At 35.0% G+C, this 20,939-nt stretch overlaps 4 protein-coding genes across 10 annotated transcripts; 3 read left to right on the top strand and 1 right to left on the bottom strand.

Annotated features, from left to right (window-relative positions):
• Positions 1-1,480: 1,480 nt before the first annotated feature.
• LOC143215172 (calcyclin-binding protein) lies at positions 1,481-3,179 on the top strand. Its single transcript, XM_076437071.1, has 2 exons — positions 1,481-1,698; positions 1,977-3,179. Exons 1-2 carry the CDS (start codon positions 1,678-1,680, stop codon positions 2,637-2,639), a joined length of 684 nt encoding a protein of 227 aa, XP_076293186.1. The 5' UTR covers positions 1,481-1,677; the 3' UTR covers positions 2,640-3,179.
• Positions 2,967-10,474, bottom strand: Agpat1 (1-Acylglycerol-3-phosphate O-acyltransferase 1). Of its 4 annotated transcripts, none has more exons than XM_076437056.1 (4): positions 10,330-10,474; positions 6,370-6,685; positions 6,117-6,282; positions 2,967-5,991 (listed from the first exon to the last, which is right to left on the bottom strand). In XM_076437056.1, exons 1-4 carry the CDS (start codon positions 10,353-10,355, stop codon positions 5,834-5,836), a joined length of 666 nt encoding a protein of 221 aa, XP_076293171.1. In that variant the 5' UTR covers positions 10,356-10,474; the 3' UTR covers positions 2,967-5,833. The 4 variants fall into 4 exon arrangements, with proteins under 4 accessions (XP_076293171.1, XP_076293148.1, XP_076293157.1 ...); XM_076437033.1 differs by lacking the exon at positions 10,330-10,474 and adding an exon at positions 7,711-8,226; XM_076437042.1 differs by lacking the exon at positions 10,330-10,474 and adding an exon at positions 7,399-7,683.
• A 114-nt stretch (positions 10,475-10,588) lies between these two features.
• LOC143215117 (uncharacterized) lies at positions 10,589-19,332 on the top strand. 4 transcript variants are annotated; one of them, XM_076436942.1, is made up of 10 exons: positions 10,589-10,973; positions 11,028-12,064; positions 12,197-12,399; positions 12,471-12,609; positions 12,693-12,920; positions 13,011-13,112; positions 16,080-17,814; positions 17,883-18,075; positions 18,201-18,375; positions 18,934-19,332. In XM_076436942.1, the coding sequence occupies exons 1-10, from the start codon at positions 10,802-10,804 to the stop codon at positions 18,991-18,993; spliced, it is 4,044 nt and encodes a 1,347-aa protein (XP_076293057.1). In that variant the 5' UTR covers positions 10,589-10,801; the 3' UTR covers positions 18,994-19,332. The 4 variants fall into 4 exon arrangements, with proteins under 4 accessions (XP_076293057.1, XP_076293077.1, XP_076293068.1 ...); XM_076436962.1 differs by having other exon boundaries at positions 10,589-12,064; positions 16,080-16,856; positions 16,959-17,814; XM_076436953.1 differs by having other exon boundaries at positions 10,589-12,064; positions 16,080-16,856; positions 16,953-17,814.
• Positions 19,333-19,495: 163 nt separating this feature from the next.
• Positions 19,496-20,076, top strand: LOC143215177 (ATP synthase F(0) complex subunit k, mitochondrial). Its single transcript, XM_076437085.1, has 3 exons — positions 19,496-19,635; positions 19,711-19,797; positions 19,902-20,076. The coding sequence occupies exons 2-3, from the start codon at positions 19,720-19,722 to the stop codon at positions 19,986-19,988; spliced, it is 165 nt and encodes a 54-aa protein (XP_076293200.1). The 5' UTR covers positions 19,496-19,635; positions 19,711-19,719; the 3' UTR covers positions 19,989-20,076.
• The last annotated feature ends 863 nt before the right edge of the window (positions 20,077-20,939 follow it).

Raw genomic sequence — 20,939 nt, 5'->3', positions numbered from 1 at the left:
TATCTTTGAGCTGTATCTGTGCTGGTTGGGTACTATAATAATAATAATAATAATAATAATAATAGTATTTTATTTCCCATTTCGGGGTACAAACACGGACCTCCGCTCGGCTTACAAACTTCACCTTCCTTATCGCTTCATTCTTAACTTAAATTTACACTTAAACACGAGAGAGAGAGCACACCGTTCACTCATTCCTCACACATTCTTCTTCACTCATTCACACACTCTGGACCCCCGGTTCCGCTGCTCATCCTTTCTCTCATCTCTTCCACTCTCTTCATCCATACTGTTGGCTGTTTACTATATGAACTAAGCTATCGAACGATTAACGAAGAAAACACGACCTCACTAGTTCGAAAACGAGTGCAAAGTTAATTGATTATAACTTTGCGAGGGCGATGAATTTTCATATAAATGCTTTCCCGACATAAGGGATAAATGTCTGTCATCGACAAATGTGTTTGAAATTTGTGTTTTATTTGTCTAGTTTCATACTTAACGACCTTATATATGTAAAATGTCGTTACAATAATTATGTGATTACCAAAATTGTTAGGAGTGATGCACATATGTATATTGAAATATAACGTAAATAAAATATTTTATATTGCATTATCAAGTCTGTACATTATTTTTCTGATTATAAAAATATTCAGTATTACATAATACATCAACAAAGAAGTATCGAAAAAATTGATTTTGATTTTTTAACGATACAATTTATAAAAAATTCTGAGAAAAATTAAGGACAATTGTTTCAATAATATCGGACTAATGAATTTTTATAAAACTGGTATCTCGAAAAGTTCAATACGAAATATGCATTTTCTTCGAATGTTTCGAGATTTTCAATTTTTTTAAACATGTCTGCATAATCTGAAAAATCTGAAAAAAATCTCAATCATGTGTGCTATTAAGTGGAATATTTATAAATTTTTTCGTAATTGTTTATTGAGCATGGTTCGACTAAAAATCAATTTGTGTTGGGGGCCTTCTGGACTACCTTAACTTTAAAGATCAACGAGAAAAATTTTTTAAGAAATACAAAACATATTTTAGGATGAACCATTAAACCCGGTTTTTTAAAAAAAAATTTAGTCCAAATTTCGCTTCGATATCTTTTTTAGATCAAAAGTTATAGCAAAATGTGCACCGCGCCGCGCCGCGCCGTCCCGGGATTCAAATGCGCGCCGTCTCCAGATCCCGACTTTCCGATTCGTGCTTCCGAAACTTCGGCAACATGAAAATTGGTGAAAATCGAAGGAACACGTCGCCGACGCGTTCGGTCGAGCAGGTAGTCACACGGACATGGTAGAGGTACGCTTGTGTGTAGCGCGCGTGCAATCGAGCATGCACTCACACGGGCAGAGTAGAAGTACGTTCGTGTGTAGCGCGTGCGCAGCAGAAGCTACGGCGAGGACGGTCCGTCAGAGAGGGGGAACCTGTGCTGGAGGGGAAGCGTCCTCGCGTCCCCGATTCTGGCATCACTGATCACTGGTCGTGGTCAGTGCCAGCTTGATCGTCGACGAATTAGTAGCGTGGTGTCGCTTGTTCATATAAAAGCATTTAATCTTGTTATAAATTATATTAACAAAAACTTGAAAAACATTCTGTTTCTTCTGTGCTGCTGGATTTGTGTGAATTATATTTGTTGAGAAACATTTTTGAGAAACTATGTCTACTAAGGCCGACGAGGTATGGAGAATTTTTCTTTTACTTATGAAATTATTTATCGTATCGTAAATATCGTAATCCTAACAAACCTCCTTTTTTAGATAAAGAAACATTACTGTAATTCTTTATATGTACGACATTTACATATTTAGCGACATTTTGAATATTCATAGGTTATAATAAACTTTCGAAAATCTGTTATTTAATTTTTGGAAATGGCAGCTATCACAACGAAAAAATTCATGTGTCAGAAACATTGTTACGACATATAACAAGATCGTTCTATTTCTTTGTTACAGTTAAAGTTGGACGTGGAAGAATTGAACAAATTGCTCCAGCAAGCAAATAGACAGAAAGTGAAAGATGTACTCAGTATTGAAATTCGAAAGTTGCAAACGGATTTGAACAAGTTGCTCGAGAATCATAAAAACACATCTACGAAACCATCCAACGAAACAGTGACTTCTTCTCCCAAATTATACGAAGTTAAATTAAATAATTATGGTTGGGATCAAACGGACACAATGGTAAAGCTGTACATTACCTTAGAGAACGTACAACAGTTGCCCAAAGAATCTGTTGTATGTAATTTCACCGAGAAGTCATTGGACTTCCGTGTTCTTGGATTGGATAATAAGAATTACAGTTTATTGATCAATAATCTATGCGAGGAGATAGAACCGAGCAAGAGTAGTTTCAAAGTAAAGAAAGGTCTAGTTATTGTTTCCCTTGTTAAAAAAGAAGCAAACACATGGTTACACGTGACAGGAGTAGAGAAAAGGATAAAAGCATCGAAATCATCTGTGATTCCTGAGATGGGTGACGAAGGTGATCCTGGTGCAAGTATAATGAACTTAATGAAGAAGATGTATCAAGATGGAGACGATGACATGAAGAGAACAATAGCCAAAGCATGGGCGGAGAGCCAGCAGAAGGCAACTACTGGTCTGTCGGACCTTTAATTTTATGTTCACCTGTATTCTAAGGTCACTATCTATCGAATGTTAACGCTTTGGGGATGGAATGTTTTGATCGGAACAGACAATAGATTTGAAGCAGAAATAACAAAGACAATGACGTTAATCGATACTGATTCTTAATGTTTAATGCGCGACTTTTGAAACTTAGTTAAAGCTGCTGAAGCCATCCCAAAGTGGTAATGTACAGAATTAATTTAGACTTAAAGAACACTGTGCATATAAATATTGTTTTGATACAAGTTTATTTTGTTCTTGTGTATTCTAATTATGGTAAAGACAAGTATCTACCAATATGTATAAGAACATTAATCGACTGAAATACGTTTATTTTACTTATACTAATTACAATATAGTTAACAAATTGTTCAATAGACATTGCTGTATCTAAAGGATTTAGAAAGAAAAGAAAGTCATACATTCCTAGATCGTGTAATGACTTTTTGGTTCTTTGTTCATAGTGTGTAAGCTGCATTATAGTGTACTATGCTATTACCGCTTACAATAAAGAATGCACAAAACAAACTGCATGGTCTGATTATTTTCGTTTCGAACATAGGCAACAAATTACCGCGACATTAATTAGAAATTATTGCGACATTAACTAGGCATGTTATAACTACCCAACAGTAATACAATTATCATAGTAGTTGTACAACGATGACTTCTTAATTCTATTATTTTACTTCCACCTTTGCTGTGTTGATCTTGATGTGTACCATTCAAAAATTTTCAATATTTCTCATTCGATACAAGATGATAATTTAATGAATTTTAAAATAAAGTATATCGTGGTCATGTCATTATAAAATGTTTTACTTCAGTTGCATGTATAATTGGATTTTCTTCATTTCTTACGTATCAATCGTCGAAATATTTATATAAAATTGTGCGTTTACTATTTGGAAGATTTTTAAATTGTTACTGTGACCACATAATACATAAATATATGTAATTTTCATATACTGAATACAGTAAGCTTTGAAATACTAGCATAATTTTCTGTACATATGAAATGTTTGATTTTAAATTAAAATGCGAAAGTTGTTATATATATATGGCACTTAAAACGTAATCATACATGATAACAAATGAATATGCATTGAAAATGCATAGTTCTGGCATAAAAACTTTTTGAAATAAATCGGAATATTTCTAAATAATATTTTCATTGGAATTATACCATATTCACCTATGTCATTAATAATGGTACGTCGATCTTATTAATCTATAAATCATTCTTTTGGTAACAGTTCCCAATTTAAATCACAAAAATCTAATACAACTTAATTCGTTCTAGTACCAATAATACTTATTAGAACTGCTCGTTCACTTAATTTACTTACTACATATGGAAATGGTAAATTTATAAAGAAACTATGCAACTATTATTAGTTTCAATTTAACATTATGATAATGTAATTACAATTAGAAAAGCATACCTCAAATTAAAATTTATCACAGCGTGCGAATTGTATTTATACAATAATACACAATGAAATTTTTAAATGTTACACTGCCAATTGATATAATTAAAATATCTATAATGTTAACATAATAAAAGAATTTTGAAACGTTGATATTCTCATCGATGTATATAAGTAATCAGAGTTGGGCAAAATGTAATTTCAATTACAGTTACAATTACTTGCCAATTACTGTAATTTGGAATTGCAGAAATACAATTACAATTACTGGTTGAGCGAAAGTAATTGCAATTCCAATTCCAATTACATGTAATTGTAACTGTAATTGTTAGTAGCAGTTACAAGACTTACAAGTAATTGCAGCTACCAGCCACAATTACTTGTAACTGCTACTAACAATTACAGTTACAATTACATGTCATTGGAATTGGAATTGCAATTACAATTACAGTTACATGTAATTGTAATTGAAGATGTAATTAATTACTCATGTAATTAATTCCTGCCCAACTCTGGAAGTAATGTATTGACTACACTCACAGTTTCAAATGATACTAATCATTTAAGCAGAACTTATTAATTTCCACTACTCGTGTGCATTAGTGAGTGGAAGCATGTAATAGATGTATAAACGAGTACAAAATATCATAAACGAATACATTTCACATAAAATACTAAAATAATTATGGCTAAATTCCTTTTCTCTAAACTTATTGTCTAAACGAATGCTGTATGAACATTAATATTTAAATATTTGTAAAATATACTTAGATCAATGGTATATACAATTCGAAGATAAAATTCAGATTACCGTTACTTCCTAAAAATTATAAAAGTCCTAAAAAAATATAAAAGTTGTTCCGTGACATGACTTTGTTGTTATTTGTGTCAAAAAGGAAATGAAGGTTTACGTTACAGTATGTCATGTGATGTAACATTGTGTTCGCATATGTATAAAATTCGCAAAATTCGTATAAAGTTTCATTGCGATTTACATGCAGTTATCCTATTTCGATTTAGCGTAACATTGAAAGCACTAAACCAACAATGAAGAAAGACGTAATTCGAATCAAGCCAGTTTTAGATAAACCCTTACAAATGGAATAAAAGTAGATAAGTAAAACAGTATTGCAAAAAATCGGTAGTCGGTTATGGAATATGTGTACATTGTATACATGTAAATAGAGTAGAAATAGAAACCAGTTATGGATATGCGAACAAGGAAGCAATTGCCATACAAAGTTAATACATATAGTCTTTGCATATACACTTCTCTCTCTCTCCATCCATAAGTCATTGGACACTTATTCAAATTTGGATGCAGACGATTTTTTGTTATTGAAGCACCTATGTGGTGTAATTGTTTTCCAATTTCGCTTCTAGAGCTGTCCATAATCATCCCACAATTTCTCAATTTCTTTTTCCCGACATTTATTCCAACAGTATATGTATCTATTTAATTTTGCATTAAAATATTATCGTATAACAGCTACGTCTAATCAAAATAAAACAATAAAATCAAGCTGGAATTTTGTTGAAGATAAGTACGTGTCCTGTGATTTATGGACGGGAGTGTCTTATTGTTAGATATGCAGAAAATGCTTATTAACAACATAAAAACAAAACTGTAATTTCTAATCAGAACACAAGGCATAGAAAAATAGTCTTTGGTTTCCAAGCTGAGACTCAGTTACCATTGAGTTTTAAACGATAGCGTTGTTACTGAAATTGCCATAGAATGATCGTTTCATTCTAAGATGTTATAGGATTACTGGAAAGTTGCACTTCACGGCTGGTTGTTTGAAAAACATCCGTCATAGCGCTTTGCGTTTTTTGCATTAAATGCTCAATGTCGTCCGTACTCAAACCTTTTGTAGATATTGGTGGTAACGATGTTATAATAACTCGACCTTTGAAATTACGTGTACATGTAAATTTATTATTGAAAATCTAATCTAAAATTGTTGCTGCAGTATTCTTATTGTTAGAGATACATATATAATACATATGTATATTATATTCATATGTAACTTACCGGAGTCGAACCTCTTCTCTTTAGAGGATAAAAAGTAATAAGAAGAAAATACAACTGGTAGTATAGGTAATTGAGAAGCGATGGCAACATGAAAAGCACCTTTCTTGAAAGGATGGATTTCACCGGTATTGTGCCTGGTGCCTTCAGGGAAAATCCATAATTTAATCTGTACAGAAAATCCATAAAAGTAAACACGAATAATTGCTTAAAGCCGTTTGTTTATCTTTGCAACATGGTCTGCACGATATATTACCTTGTTATCTTTGAGTTTGTTCGTGGCAGTATTCATGACCATGCGAGCCTTCTCTGAATTCATTCTGTCTATAAATATCAAACCGCAAAGCCATGCAGCTAAACCGAATGGCCACGCGTAGAAAAGCTCCTTTTTCGCTATAACTGTACATTTCTCCATTACTGGCCATATTTGGAACAGTCCCATTATATCCAAAGAACTCTGATGATTTGATACTACTATACATGCTCTATCTTGTTCTAAATGCTCCCTTCCTCTGAGCTCCCAACGGACTCCCAAGAAATTAGTAAGACAGGAACATACAGACGATGCTAATCTAAAAGATAAATTACGTATAAACATTTTACAAAATAGCATACAATTCATCGATACAATAAAAACAGAGTTATTTGCATAAATAACAAATTTATTGAAGAATGATTGATATTACTTCCAAGCGTATGAATTTCTCGTTTCTCTCGACAATTACTGATTCGATAAAAACTATACGATTCATTTATAAAAAATGTTGTTTAATCGTAAATATATTCGCGAACGGTGTAGAGATAAAAATATCGTGTGACGCTAATTGTTGTCGCAAGACGTGAGAGAATTGATTATAGCAAATTGAATGAGATCTTGTAAAAAAAGAAACCGAACAGACCTGTCACCGTTAAATTCAAATGTCGCGCGTACAACGCTGTCAATTTGAAAGAAAAAAAGGGCGTTTATTGTCGTCGACATATTGCACGGATCTACAATCTACATACGCCAGTCGATCAAGTACTTAAATGTCAATCAACCGACATCGACGCGGTAATTGCAACGTCAATGGGTTAACACTTTTCTCCTAATTGTCACGTCGGTTGTGCTTGTTACCGCGTCCACAGATTCGATGTCTGCCGTTCGAAGATTGTAAATAGAATCGAAATCCGCGGTAAACACCTGCAGATCGCTATCGACAAGATATCGACAGCGTTTCATTTCATTTCGAAAAACGACAGGCATCTCTGAGATTTGTTTTAATTAATAACTTGAACGACATATTACACGGAAAGTTCGTAGGGTAAGTGGTTGAAGTTACTCCAAGTTACTCGGAACCACCACCATCCACCACTACCACTACCATTTACCACCACCATCAGCATCAATGTATTGGAACTGCTGCTGGGACACTATACCCACCATCGTTCAATAAATTTGCTCGTTGCCATATTATCTTTCCAGGCAGAATAACAAGGGAACAAGACAGTCGACAGAAACAAAGTATGCGAGAACACACACACACACACACACACAACGGCAGAAATGTAACAAACGAACATAAGTAGCGTTTATAAAATTTGTTAGTATATTACTAACATAAAGTTCTTTACGTTCCGTGGACGTAACATCATGATTGGGAGCAAAGTGATCGAATTGATCATCACGTATCCATAATAGAGGAGAAACTTGAAATAGTAACGAAAGGTTCTGTTCATCTCGTAGAGAAATGGTAAGACAAGAATGAAACCAACAAGGATCACCTCAATGCACGACGGTGCCATCTTTTATGGCAAACAGAGGGCGGATACTACACTAAGACTTTATTTTTCAATAGCACACGACCCGAGCAAAGTGATTTTTACGCTTGTCTGCACGATCTTACGATATCGTACGGCTTCAAACGGTGTCACGGATTGAGGAAGACCCTCGACTGTCGCCCATGGACTGCTGGATCACCGTTGATCACCGTCTTATAATGCTGTCCGTTCGCGCGACTTCGTCAGACCCGAATCGAATACTCTGCGCATACAGTCACAGCCACAGCCGCAGCCACATGCACAATGCACACACGGCACGCAAACTTTGTTCCCGTGTTCAGAACAGGGGTGTTCCCTGTCTCCTCTGACCTCTCTCTCTCTCCCACCCTCTTTCTTTCTCTCCTTCTCACTTCCTCCCTCCCACCCTCTCTCTCGCTCTCTCTCTCTCTCTCTCGCGCTTCTACGCCCGCGCCACGATCTGTCACTAATCAAAATTGCCGACTAATCTGTGTCAGAATTGGGAAATATTTCATGCGATTAATGATCGCAATAAAATTGTTTAATTATCAATTGTAATTGACGGTTCAAGCGATCAAAGATAACGCGTAATATTATCTTATTAAAATTGAATTCTAGTAAATTGATTACTTTGAGTAACACTCATTAGGGTAAAGGTACCAGTTTCCGGATATTTAGTGACGATTTGGAAGTTTTTTATTAATTTGAAGGCATTTTAATTTATTTTGCATTATTTGCGATAAACGATCGATTATTAACCTTTCTTATTCTGTATATCGTCAAATTTTGCTTCGTCGAAGTTTTAATCCGAAGTTTTGGTCCTATTTACCGGACCCAAGAAATTTCTGATAACAAATTAATTGATCAATTGTTTTTATGCCGCAGCACAATAAAATCATTATTTTATTATTCTCTGATATATCACGCAGTTTCTTAGCATTTTCTATAATCGGGAAGGAAAATTGCGTTGTCCCGGGGAATAAGCGTTTTTAACTAATGTTCTCTATATCTTAAAGGGAAACATTAATTTTATTTTTGAAAATAAAGTAATACTATATATGTACTTCATGTCATTTTTATTAATTTCTAAAAAATTTGTTTTGTATCCGATAACCGGGTGGGGCACGGTAACTGGTACTTTTGACCTACGTTCCAACAATGAAATTACTTTTCGACGAAGAGAAGCGTATAATAGTTAACGGTTCGTCCGATTGGTGATCAGATTTAGTCGTCTGTCCTATCGGTGATTAAATACTTATTTTAGATAACTGTGTTATGCATTTAGTTAAATTGAGAGCTTCATTGTTTGGAAAACTGCCCTCGGCGATCATTTGCCTAGATCTAACACGACGGTGATAGTGTTTCTAGTTCAATGATATCTGTATCATGACCACTTGCGCGCTCGCTTGCGTGCGAATATGATCTGAAAAATTGCGATCAATAGAAAATCATTTGATCACCATTCCCGTCTTCTTTCTCTCTTCTCCTATACACGTAGATCTCTCTGTACTCTATCTAAATGCCTATATACTTATAGGTGCTATTATTATAGAAAGCGGATCTTTATGCAAAATAAAAATTTTTTAGGTGAATTACAATAAATCGGAGTGAAATAGAAGTTTATTTCCTTTCTTAATATATTTAATTGGTTGAAAATAATGTAGCAGTATATCTTTATGTAAAGTCTAATATCTTTACTGTTTTAACCCTTTGGAGTTTATGGGGACATGTGTGTCCCACTGTCCCACCCATATGTATTACGTGCGCCTAATGGGACAAATAGATCCCGTTTTCCATTATATATTCCAACGAAAAATAAATCAGACTCCAAAGGGTTAAATTACACCTACTAATTTTTCCCATAAATGCATATAAAATCCACTGTCCAATTATTGTAATTCCGAACGACAGCAATCTTCGATAATAACGGTTCACGAACGATTAATTTCGTCGTTTTAACTTACCACACCGCGTTATTAATTCTCATAGTTTGGCACAAGAGTTTTGATAGTATATATATAATACATGACGCTCGAAGTACAAAAATAGGCTTGTTACGATTATAACCTGAAAGAGCTTTTTTTGTTAAACATTTCAAAATGTTTACCGCAATTTTGTTTTGTTAATCAATCACTCGAAATTAGCAATACTACGCTAAGAGACATAAAAGAACTTTCGCATAAAGCGTTGTGGTATTAGTGGAAGAATTCGTATCTTATCTCGTTCTCTGCACACATTATTTGATAACCAAGAAATATGATCCTCATCAAATATGATTTGTTGTGCGTATTGACGGAATTGGAAAAATCTAATTTAAATTTAAATACACTTGCTTCGATTAGTTCCAAATATCGAATTTAATATCGCAACGTAGATAGTTCGATACTTTGCGCGGCAAACACGTAGAAACTCAAAGAGGTTCAAATTTCGCTTTACATACTTTGCATCGCTAATCGCCAGGTCCATGGTGAGGTTAGTTTGTTGGCGTTGCACGCAACATCTATGTAAATCTGCCACATGGTGTGATCAGGTGTGATGGTGTTTCGGTGAATTCGCCAGAGCCAGCCAGAGCACCGTTTCAACACCGTGTTTCAATTAATATAGTTGCTGATAGAGTGTAAGTGATACAGAACACAACACGTATACTCGGTAATAAATTGCATAATATTATATGCAGACGTCAATTAACGAGTTTGTACATTTTTTGGTGTCATTCATGCTTCGGTGTCTATTTAGAGCCCGACACGTTATTGTATTAATATGTTAAGAAAGATATTAAAATTCATATATTTTTTGCCGAAGTTTCGTGTTGAAGTTTGAACTGACTGTGAATAATTGTTACGCGGATCGGCAAGGACGCATATAACTCGACGTATATATAAGGTGAAGAAATTCGGAAAGAAATTTTCACCATGCAAGTACATCAAAAACGTGTGGAAACTGAGACCACAATAGTTGCGTTATTAGTTCCGCACAAAGGAGGATGTCCGTTATCCCATTTATGTAGAGATTACCATGAAATGGTAGGAGGGGAGATACCCTGGAGGGAATTAGGATATGCTTCGTTAATGAATTTCTTGGAAAGTATGTCAAAGTCGATTCAAATAGAGTACAGGAATAATATAGTTTTCCTAAAAGGTATTCCGTCGAACAAGTCCAAACACATTAGCAAGCTAGTGTCCGGTCAGAAGGATCAAAAGCATCCAGTGGGTAGGAAAGTGTTTAAACCGAGTACTTATTTCCCGAGGACTGCCCCTCCCAAGGTATATATACCAGCCGAGACATTGAACATGATAATTGGTATAGTTAATGAACATAGAGATGGCGTCAGTAAGGACTTTGTTCTTCAAAAAGTACAAGACTGCATATCATGTAGAAACATTACAATGAGCGAAATGGAAGAACAGTTGCGCAGGTTGTCGCACAAGATATATTTATCTAACAATAGAATTTTTCCGGTTTCAACGCATAACAGCTATAAAAAAATGCCGGTGATGACTGCAGCCGGAGAAGAGGATTTAATTAATTTCTCTGGTTACGAAGACGAAGACGAGTTTGAATTCATACCTCCTACAAGTATGTCTACTTTGGCTCCTACAAAATCACCTGCAAAAGCGAAAAGTACCTCGAATTTTATTAAGGACTCTGTGAGCGCAACGCAGTCCCAATATAAAAGCAATGGTATGAACAATGGAGTCAAAGAAGATAGTGCTAGATCGGAAACCAATAAAACTTGTTTACACACTTTCTATAATGAAAATAATAACGATGCGATAAACAATAATAATTACACTAAAGAGAAAGAAAAGTATGTTGGAAGAAGATACGCAGAGGATCTTATAAATAGTAGAGTTAAATTTCGTTTAGAGAAACTTATTCAAAACAATCCTGATGGTATCTGGTGCGCAGAGCTTCCAGAAAAGTACTTAGAAGAATATAAACTATCTCTAAATTATACTGAACTTGGTTTCAGTAGTGTTAGAGAGTTTGCGTCGCAATTGCCTGACATCTTCCAGTGCGTACAGATCAACAACACTGGAGATTTCATACTTTATCATAGTAAAAGACAATTACCTTCGAGTAGTTCGAAGGAGAAACAGAATACCTCTAACCTTGCAAAATTACATGAGGTTTATCTAAGAGAAGATGAAAACGAAGCTCTTCCTACAACTCTGGTATGCAACCTTTTTTTTTGCTTTAGCTAAGGTTTTTAACATTATTAAGGTTATTAAGGTTTGCCTTAATATTTTAGAAATATTTGAATATTATAAACTTTAGAGATACGCAATGTATTTGTACATTTTCAGACGGTTAGTACGAGCAATCAATTGATACCAGAGGGTATAGTAACTATTGGAGAAAGTGTAGGTCAAGTAAGTGTTACAGACCTAGTAAGCGAGGAAAAACCTTACATAGAAGTCGTTGTTGTAGAAGTATTCACTCCAACGTTCTTCTGGATACAGCTTCGGAAAAAGCAAAAGGCATTTAAAACATTTATGGACGACCTACAGTATGTACAACTGAAATGTACTCGTGCACATGTAATAGATTTGAATAGTCAATGTTTATTCTTTTTTTCAGTAATTTTTATGTTACTAAACATCAAGATTATGTTATACCGCCTGTCATATTAGAAAAGGGCTTAAATTGTGCATGCAAGTACAATAATATGTGGCATAGAGGAATAATTAAAACAGTAAAGCCGGATATGCAAGTGACCGTAAGTTCGTTAATGTAATATAAACTAATGTTGGGTGAAACTAACGCGGTACAGATTGTGTTACTGATAATAATTGATTACAGGTAATGTTCTACGATTACGGCACACTGAAAACATACAAACCAAATGAAATATATTATTTGCATAGAATGTTTTCTACTCTACCAGCACAAGCTATACCGTGCGGGTTATATAACGTGAGACCATACCAAGCGACCAAATGGACCCTCGCAGCAACTCATCAATTTGCAGTTAGAACATCAAGCATACCTTTAGTCGCAACGGTAGAACCGCACTGGATTAACGAAATGGTAACACTAGAACTTTCAACATATTTAAAAGAAAATGCGTTTTTTAATTTACAAAACAAAATGTCTAATATCAACCATTCTATAATTTAGGATAATTCCATGCTAATTACTTTAACCGACACATTAGAGGAGGAAGATGTACACATCAATGATTGGCTAGTCGAACAGAAATTAGCAGAGCATGGAAAAATGGTTTGTATGAAAAAACGAAATCTTCCGTTTCAATATTATTTAGAATGTCAAAAGCGTAAACAAATGTCTACAACACCTATAACATCTCGATCTTCGGAAACGGTAGAGTCGATAAGAACTGTAGGGAAACAATCACCAAAGTTACAATTTTTATACGAAAAATTAATTGCTCTTAAACGAAATTCTCAACGTAACAATAATACCTCGAAAGAATTTAATGACCACACCGTAGCGAGTCAATCTCCAAATTGCGACTCGGCGTTAAATAAAAGGGAAGAACCGCCTCGTAGTAATCATGATAACGATGAACATGACGACGATTCCACCCGTTCCCAATCTGCCAAAGAGAAAATGTTTTGCGAATCGTCGAGCGAACAAGATGATATTTTAAGAAATTATAGTAATATACCGAAATCGTATGCTTATCATTTCCAAATACAAGATCCTGAAGACGAATCGAATGATATAGTAAGTCCAGGAGATTATATAAATAGAGAGTTTAAAAAAATAGATTGGTCTATCATTCAGGGACATATGATACAAGAAAAAAATATCACGCAACAAAATGTTACAGAAAAAGTCTATAAGTCTATATCGAAAAAGCGAGATACCATACTGCTAGCTGAAACTTATTTTTCGAGAGCAGTTCGAAATAGTGTTCATTTTGCTGAACGAGACGAAGATATAGGCTGGTTGCCAAGTGGAAATGTCAATAAAGTAGAGGATCCTTCTCCACTTGTATTAAGAAATATACAGAAACGTGCGATGAGTAATGCAACAGAAAAGACGATAGGAATTCCTAAGAAGATTTTGAATCTTCTGATGGAAAAAGAGTCATCTACGGAAATTCTCGAGTCCTCGACAGGTACATCGAAAAGTATAAATGATACCCAATCCTCCGCGTCTGTACAGGAGAGTAGTAGCATAACTGGGAACGGTTCCTCTCATTCGAACGACGGGGATAATGAAACGAATATGTTTAGTGAAAACTTTCAAGTTAATTCTGATAGTAATAGTACGCCCCATATTGAGAATCATTATATATATATGAAACTACGCACGGCTAAGCAGAAATTGATAGAAATATTGTTGAAGAAACAACACGAGTCAATTCATTCGTCGGTGTTAGATTCAGATGATCTCAGTGAAGAAACTAACAGTAATAATGACAACGAACTTAATACCGATAACGCTTTACATTCTACCGAGACGGAAACTATGAATTTGGACACATCAAAGTCATTTATTGGTAGAATTGTCGATAAAAATGAATCTTGCCAAGAACCCGAACCTTCGGTAAGTTCAACGTCATTGGAATCATCCAGGTCTCTGAACAAGAATGAGTCGTATGAGAAATCAGCATTTGTAAATAGATCAGAAACATCTGGTTTCGCAGAGGAATTAGTATCTGTTCAATCAGCTAACACGCAAGAACATAACTTAACGGGACAAGCAATTGATAAAAAAGAAATTGCACTACAAGCAGAAGAGTTGGTAGAGAATGAATCAGAAAAAATATCAACAGAGTTGGTACCGATAAGCAAATCATCTCCTGATGTAACGACAGCTATGCCTTCTATACCAGTTTTTGATGATGTTGATATAGAATCAACTGAATCTAGCGGCGAAGAATGGGATGTACACATAAGACATTCCGATCTTCGTAACTTCCTTAAAATTGACTCTCCATTAAATAGGAACGTTGATAGAACACTGGAATACGACACACGTCTAGCAATAGACGAAATTAATAATTTATGTTCTAATGACAATAAAAATGGAGTGGAAGAAATCTACAATGGTAACGATACGGGAAATAGTAGCGTAGATAGCACAAAATATTCAAACACAACATTTGAGAATTCAAATAATGAACACTCCACTTCAACATCTGCGATATGTTCTGAAGACAATGCTGAATCAAGTAGTAACGAATCAAGCAAGTCGAGAAGATCAAAAAGTTTGACATTAATGCTAAACAAGATGAAGTTGAGAAAAAATATAGCTGAAGGATGAGTACTCATGCATAGGTTTCAAGATCTTATAAATTATACAGTATAGACTAAAAGATGTTATTAAAATTAATAATCATGTTTATGACTGTCACAGCGAATATATTTTTAGATTTATGCAGCATTTTTTTTTAAATATTTCAATTCTTAAATGTTATATTAATTATCATATTATTAAACAGTATTTTGTTTCAGTTTAAATACATATGGACGATATGTATTGGACATATTATATATTAGACATACATGGACAATGTCTCGTAACGTGGTACTCGAAAGGAATGTGAAAAGAATTCGCGAAGAAACCGTCTAATTCAGGCATGCACAACTCCAAGAGCTCCAAGAGCGGCTTGTAAGCGGCTCCTGTTGTAGTTTTCCCCATCCTACGTGTTCTAGCCAGCTTCCGCTCCCAAATTGTCCAGTTGTGCATGCCTGGTCTAATTGGTCAGGCGCACATTTTTGTCACACGCATTCTTACCATCTGCTAAAAAGATTTCGATAAAGAGAAATGGTCCCGAGTTCCACGTTCTGAGACACGGACAATACTTAATCTTATCGATAATTTAGTTACCATCTAAATTATTTTAAATTACTTTCACTTTTATAAATAACTCTAGAATTACTTGATTTGTTCCAAGTCTAAAATTTGCATGAACCATGAATTTTTTTTCTTAATACAGTGATACAAATGATTGTTTGAGTTTTTGGGAAAAATACGACCTTTATGTTATCACTTCACTTACATGTACTACGTTTCTCACTTAAACAATAAAAATATTCTCCTAAGTAATCAACCGTGTACATTTACTTCACACCAATGTCTTTACAATATGTGCAATGATCTCATAAAGCCATAATTTTTCCCAAACTAATGTACTTGTGTAATATTATTAATGGATATGTGTACTTTAGAGTATCGCATTGTTTGATCATTTCCTTTTCTTGTTTTAAATAGGGAGACAAAGTTGATATGCACAATTTATTGCTATACGTGGAAGAAAATTTACTGTTTTCTCCCGAGCGATGCTACGAGGAGGAACACAATGCTTCTAATGCGGTCAGTAATGTAAGCGAAGAAACATCTAACAACTTTCCTTTAATATCTCCGCAAAGTACTTTCAAAGACCAGAATTTGAAGATTTCTTCGCAACCAGAAGAATTATCTGGAAAATCTGATAAGTCAACAAATTTACAAGACCATATCCAAGTTAAAAATATCTCGTTCCCTCAAGTTACGAAACCAATTACATCGCAAGATGAACCAATCTGTAATCTGAAAATTTCGACCAAAGACCTATTACATTTGTGGAGCGAAAACTTAAAATTGCAAACTGAAATAAGCTCAATATTTGAGATACTTGTTAACAAAACGATGAGTAATTCAGAAACAGACGACAATTTAATGGGAAACGAAAATACTTTAAATACAATGAGCGCTATGTCCAATCTGAACACGTATGGCAACTTGCTAAAAACATGTTCATTTAATATCAAAGACGTACAGAATGTTGGAAATCTTTCTCGTGATTTGTTGAATGACAATTCGAACATCCACAATTATACAAACGTTCCACAAAATTCGCTCAAAGATTTAAATTCATTGGTTGCTGTAGTTAATGACAGCAATTTAGATAAAGCGAGTCAAACGTTCCCGAATAAATCTGCATCGAGCAGAATACCCCCAGGATTCGAAAAGGTCAATTTGAACCTTCCGAATCAATTCATGAACACTGTAAGCATTGATTTACCAGGAACATTCGAAAAGCCTGTGAGCTTCAACATACCCTTAAAAGAAACTAATCCCTTTAAGATTGATTTAATAAATAAGTTGCAGAAATCGCAAGAAGAGAACCATTTAAACAGTGATGACGCGTTTTCATCAAAGAAAGATCAGGAACCATTTGTCAAACACACTGTTTTCAAAGAAGATAATACTGCGATCCTAAATACAAATCTTGATGATGCGAAAAAATTTTCTGCAAATAACCCATTCGGCTATCAACAATATTATTCTACTTGCCAGTTAAGCACTACAGATAATACCGATACTAGCCCGAAATTTCTTTCTACTGATTATCCGCGGCCTAATGTTACCAGCAACACAGGAATTGTTGAAAATTCTATTTCAACGATGCTCTGTGTAAACGATCTTCATAGTGCGACGAATCACCTAGGAACAGAGAGTGAAAATCGATTTTCTTTTGAAAATCACGATGCTTATAAGTACACGCCATCGTATCTCCGGATTCGTTCGCAAGAACACGAACAGAAGCAAGAAGAGAACGTTGTCTTGAAACATCCTCCTTCAACGACAACTCCTTGCACTGATCATGCTCTGAGTTACGGGAATAATTGTACGACTACATCGTGGTTACCAATTAATAGTTTCCCATCTCCGGTAATTGCGATGCAAGATAGCAAAAACATCGACGAGGGATACTTGACTGGACCATCCACCTTGGATAGACTATCCCCGTTGACGCAAACAATTGCAGATGCAGATAATTACAGTGCATCTTCAAAAATCTGGTCCACATCGGCTACAGACAAACTTGCCCAGTCTGAGAAAACCTGTCAGACGTATCTACAGTCTACAAAAAACGAGAATATGAGTCAATTGCAAAACAGCAAGTGCCATTCAGTGCCAATAGAAACATCATTAGATCGTAAAGTATATATCAAACTACTTGGTAGGTACTTTTGTAACCACATCCTAGCGAATGTCTGGCATATTTTACTTCTGCGGTCTTTCTTTTAGAACTGCCAAAGCGCCAAGTACATATAATTCATTACCAAAACGAAGGGTGGCTATTAATCGAGGACTTCGTATTGTTTACTAAACTTCCGAACGTTGCGTATATGTTCGATATTCTGCGGATACTGGACTTTCCTGTGCCGTTCGTGGAAATCGACAGAACCCAATGCTCGATAGAATGTTTAGAATCAACCAGGTAAGTAATATGCATATTAGACTAATTTATTTAAAAATTTGTGAGTTAAATAAGCAAATTTCTATTTGAAGAATTCTCCTTGTATAGTTTCCGAAAATTACGAAGATTCTGTTTGTCTGTTTTAGTACGTACAAACAGCAGACTAAGGACATTATGAACGGTTATAATAATCTTTGTTTAATACAACTAAAATCCGCATTGAAATTGTTGAAGAGACTAAAAGTTTTTTCTGCGCAAGAGTTGAATGATCTTCTTAGTCACGACAAATTTGAGAGCGGTTCGATCATGCACGAAATACGGGTAAATATCAGCAATAGATATGGCGTTCGACTACATGTGTCCAATATTTTAAGGGATAATTGTACTTACGATTTAAGGTGGTAGACTCGTTTCCAAGATTGCAAGCGTGCGGGAAGTCTTATTTTCACGTTTACGCAGCTTTATGAAAATAGTTACATAATAATAACGTCGCCGAATAATGCAAATTACGCCTCGTAAACGTAAAAATAGGACTTTTGAGGGCGACTGTCTAGATTGGTCTTTTATCTAGCGCTTTTGATTACTGAAAAACCCCATCTTTGCGTTATCGAGAAATGAGAAGGTGCATCCCGCATCCTTGTAATCCTGGAAACTAGTTTACCCCCTTAATTTAATGTAAGACGAAAAAGAAAAGTAACATTTACTGTAACGGCTTCGTTCTCAAGTTATCTGGGATTTGAAAAAATCAGTTGGACTTTAATCGTTACTAAACTACTAACTATCAACTAAAAGACCAAATATTTGCCACCCATAGTCGAACCCCTTGCATGTAGTATTCTCTGAATGTTGCATGACGTTATAATGTATTGTACTTTCTAGATAATACTTTGTGCATACGAACAATTCAAGCATTGCATCAAAAGCAGAGAACGGCTATGAAGTATTGGTTATATACTTTTCTAATTGTAAGACTAATAACAAGTAAGCGTTGTATATTAGTTACTGCTGACATTTCTGCGGAGCCAGTTTATATATGTATGATTAGTTGGGAGTTTGTTCTAAAAATACAAGTTTTTTTTTCATTTTCTTTAAATGAAAGATTCCTACCTCACGATATTAAAAGTGTGCTGAGCTTAATTTTGAATTTTTCGATAATTTTTATTTTTCTGCAAAATATTTTTTTGAATGAATATTTCTTTTACACATAGGACAATAAAAACATTATGTATCATCAGACGATCTTGTATTCATTTGATAGTATTAAATTGAATGTTTTTACGATGCCTTGGTTTTTATTCTCATTTTTTTCTACCGGTCAAGTAAAGAAACAATCTGATAAATCGTTGACGAATCGTTCAAACAACTTTGAATTTGAAATACATAGTGTTTTTGTATGCGCCATCGGATATGGATTGTTCCATCTCGTGGCAGTTTGCTGCAACTAATAGATTGTCGATAGACCGACGCAGAAAATCCCATAATCCCATCACTGCGCAGAAGCTTGTGCCAGCTTGTGCTTAGTGGCTGAGTCTGGTCTGGAGTCGTCGGACGTCGCACATTGCCCATCGAAGTGCATCCAAGGTGCGTTTGAATTAACAATCTTATTTCTCTCTCGCTACAGTCAAAATATACGTTTATACTCGTTGACTTTTTTAGTGAGACAAAATGGCAGGAGATTCGGAACCAAAGCTGACCGGACTGTCGAAATACTTCAACAGTATCACCGATACTGGCCGAGCAAACGTTAGTATAACCTCAACGTTCTGCAATGCTGCTCGATTTCGTTTCTAATCTACACCGCGTCGGAATTTTTCAAATTGATTTAACGACGTTGTTTCTTTTTGTAGACGGCGAAAGCGACGTACGCTGGAATTGCTCTGTTGACTATCTACCTTATACTCAAACCGAGGAAACACGGTAGTCTCACGAAGTAATCTGAAAGTCGACATTAATAGAAGAGTTATGTAATGATTTCAAGAGTGTAATCACGACCTGTACCGAATAAAGTAGGAATGGGCCATTGTTGGATCTTTTAATTTTTAACTTCACGCTTATTTTTATAACTCGTGTTCGTAAATCGTCGACACAAACGGTCGTGATGTCAGGCCTCCTTCGGCATGTCATCTGTATGTTTTCTCTACTTGTTTAATTTATTACTATAGAAATTGTATATGAATCGTAAAATAAATCAATTGTTAATGTAAAGGTACACGTGGTGTCGTCTCTGCTGTTACGTTTACATATAGTATACAGGCTGTCCCATGAATGTTGAACTTCTTTGAAAGGAACGATTGCCAAGGTCGCATGAAGTAACTTTTAGCGAAGATTTTCGCAAAGGAAGAAGTACTACATTTTTGAGCACCCTGTAGAGGTAAAGAAACATTTATTTCAATTGTATTTGAGACATCGGGTGTACCAATTGACGTTAGCCGAAGGAAATTGTATAAGTGATTCACTTTATTTATAATATACGATCATGTGATTCTTATTGGTTAGACATATACATGTGTATATACATGCGTAATCACAAAGATTTCCAATATAATAATAGCTTGATAGAAATTTCGTGTGACTAGACTATATATAATGTATATATAAGTTTAGTTCGTGTAATATCTTTGTCGTATAGTTACAAGAGCGTTTCTTTTCCCTCTGTTTAATTTGAAATTTCGTTATCCACCACGAATATGTAGAAACGTGTTTCCGATTCGTTCTATTAAAAGAACTGCTTAAAGAAGTATTATAGTGGAATAGTTTATATCTCGATATTTACACGATGAGTGTTGCGTTCGTACATTTCAAGTGATGTCTCTTCGAAAAGAAATCTGAACGAGTTCGATGAAACGATGAATTAGTAAATTAGTTCGCAATCAAAGTTCACGTTC

Source organism: Lasioglossum baleicum, chromosome 1 (assembly GCF_051020765.1).
Source record: "Lasioglossum baleicum chromosome 1, iyLasBale1, whole genome shotgun sequence".
Taxonomy (NCBI): Eukaryota; Metazoa; Arthropoda; class Insecta; order Hymenoptera; family Halictidae; genus Lasioglossum; species Lasioglossum baleicum.
Note: the sequence above shows the minus strand (reverse complement) of the source record. Positions and strands in the feature narration are given on the sequence as shown.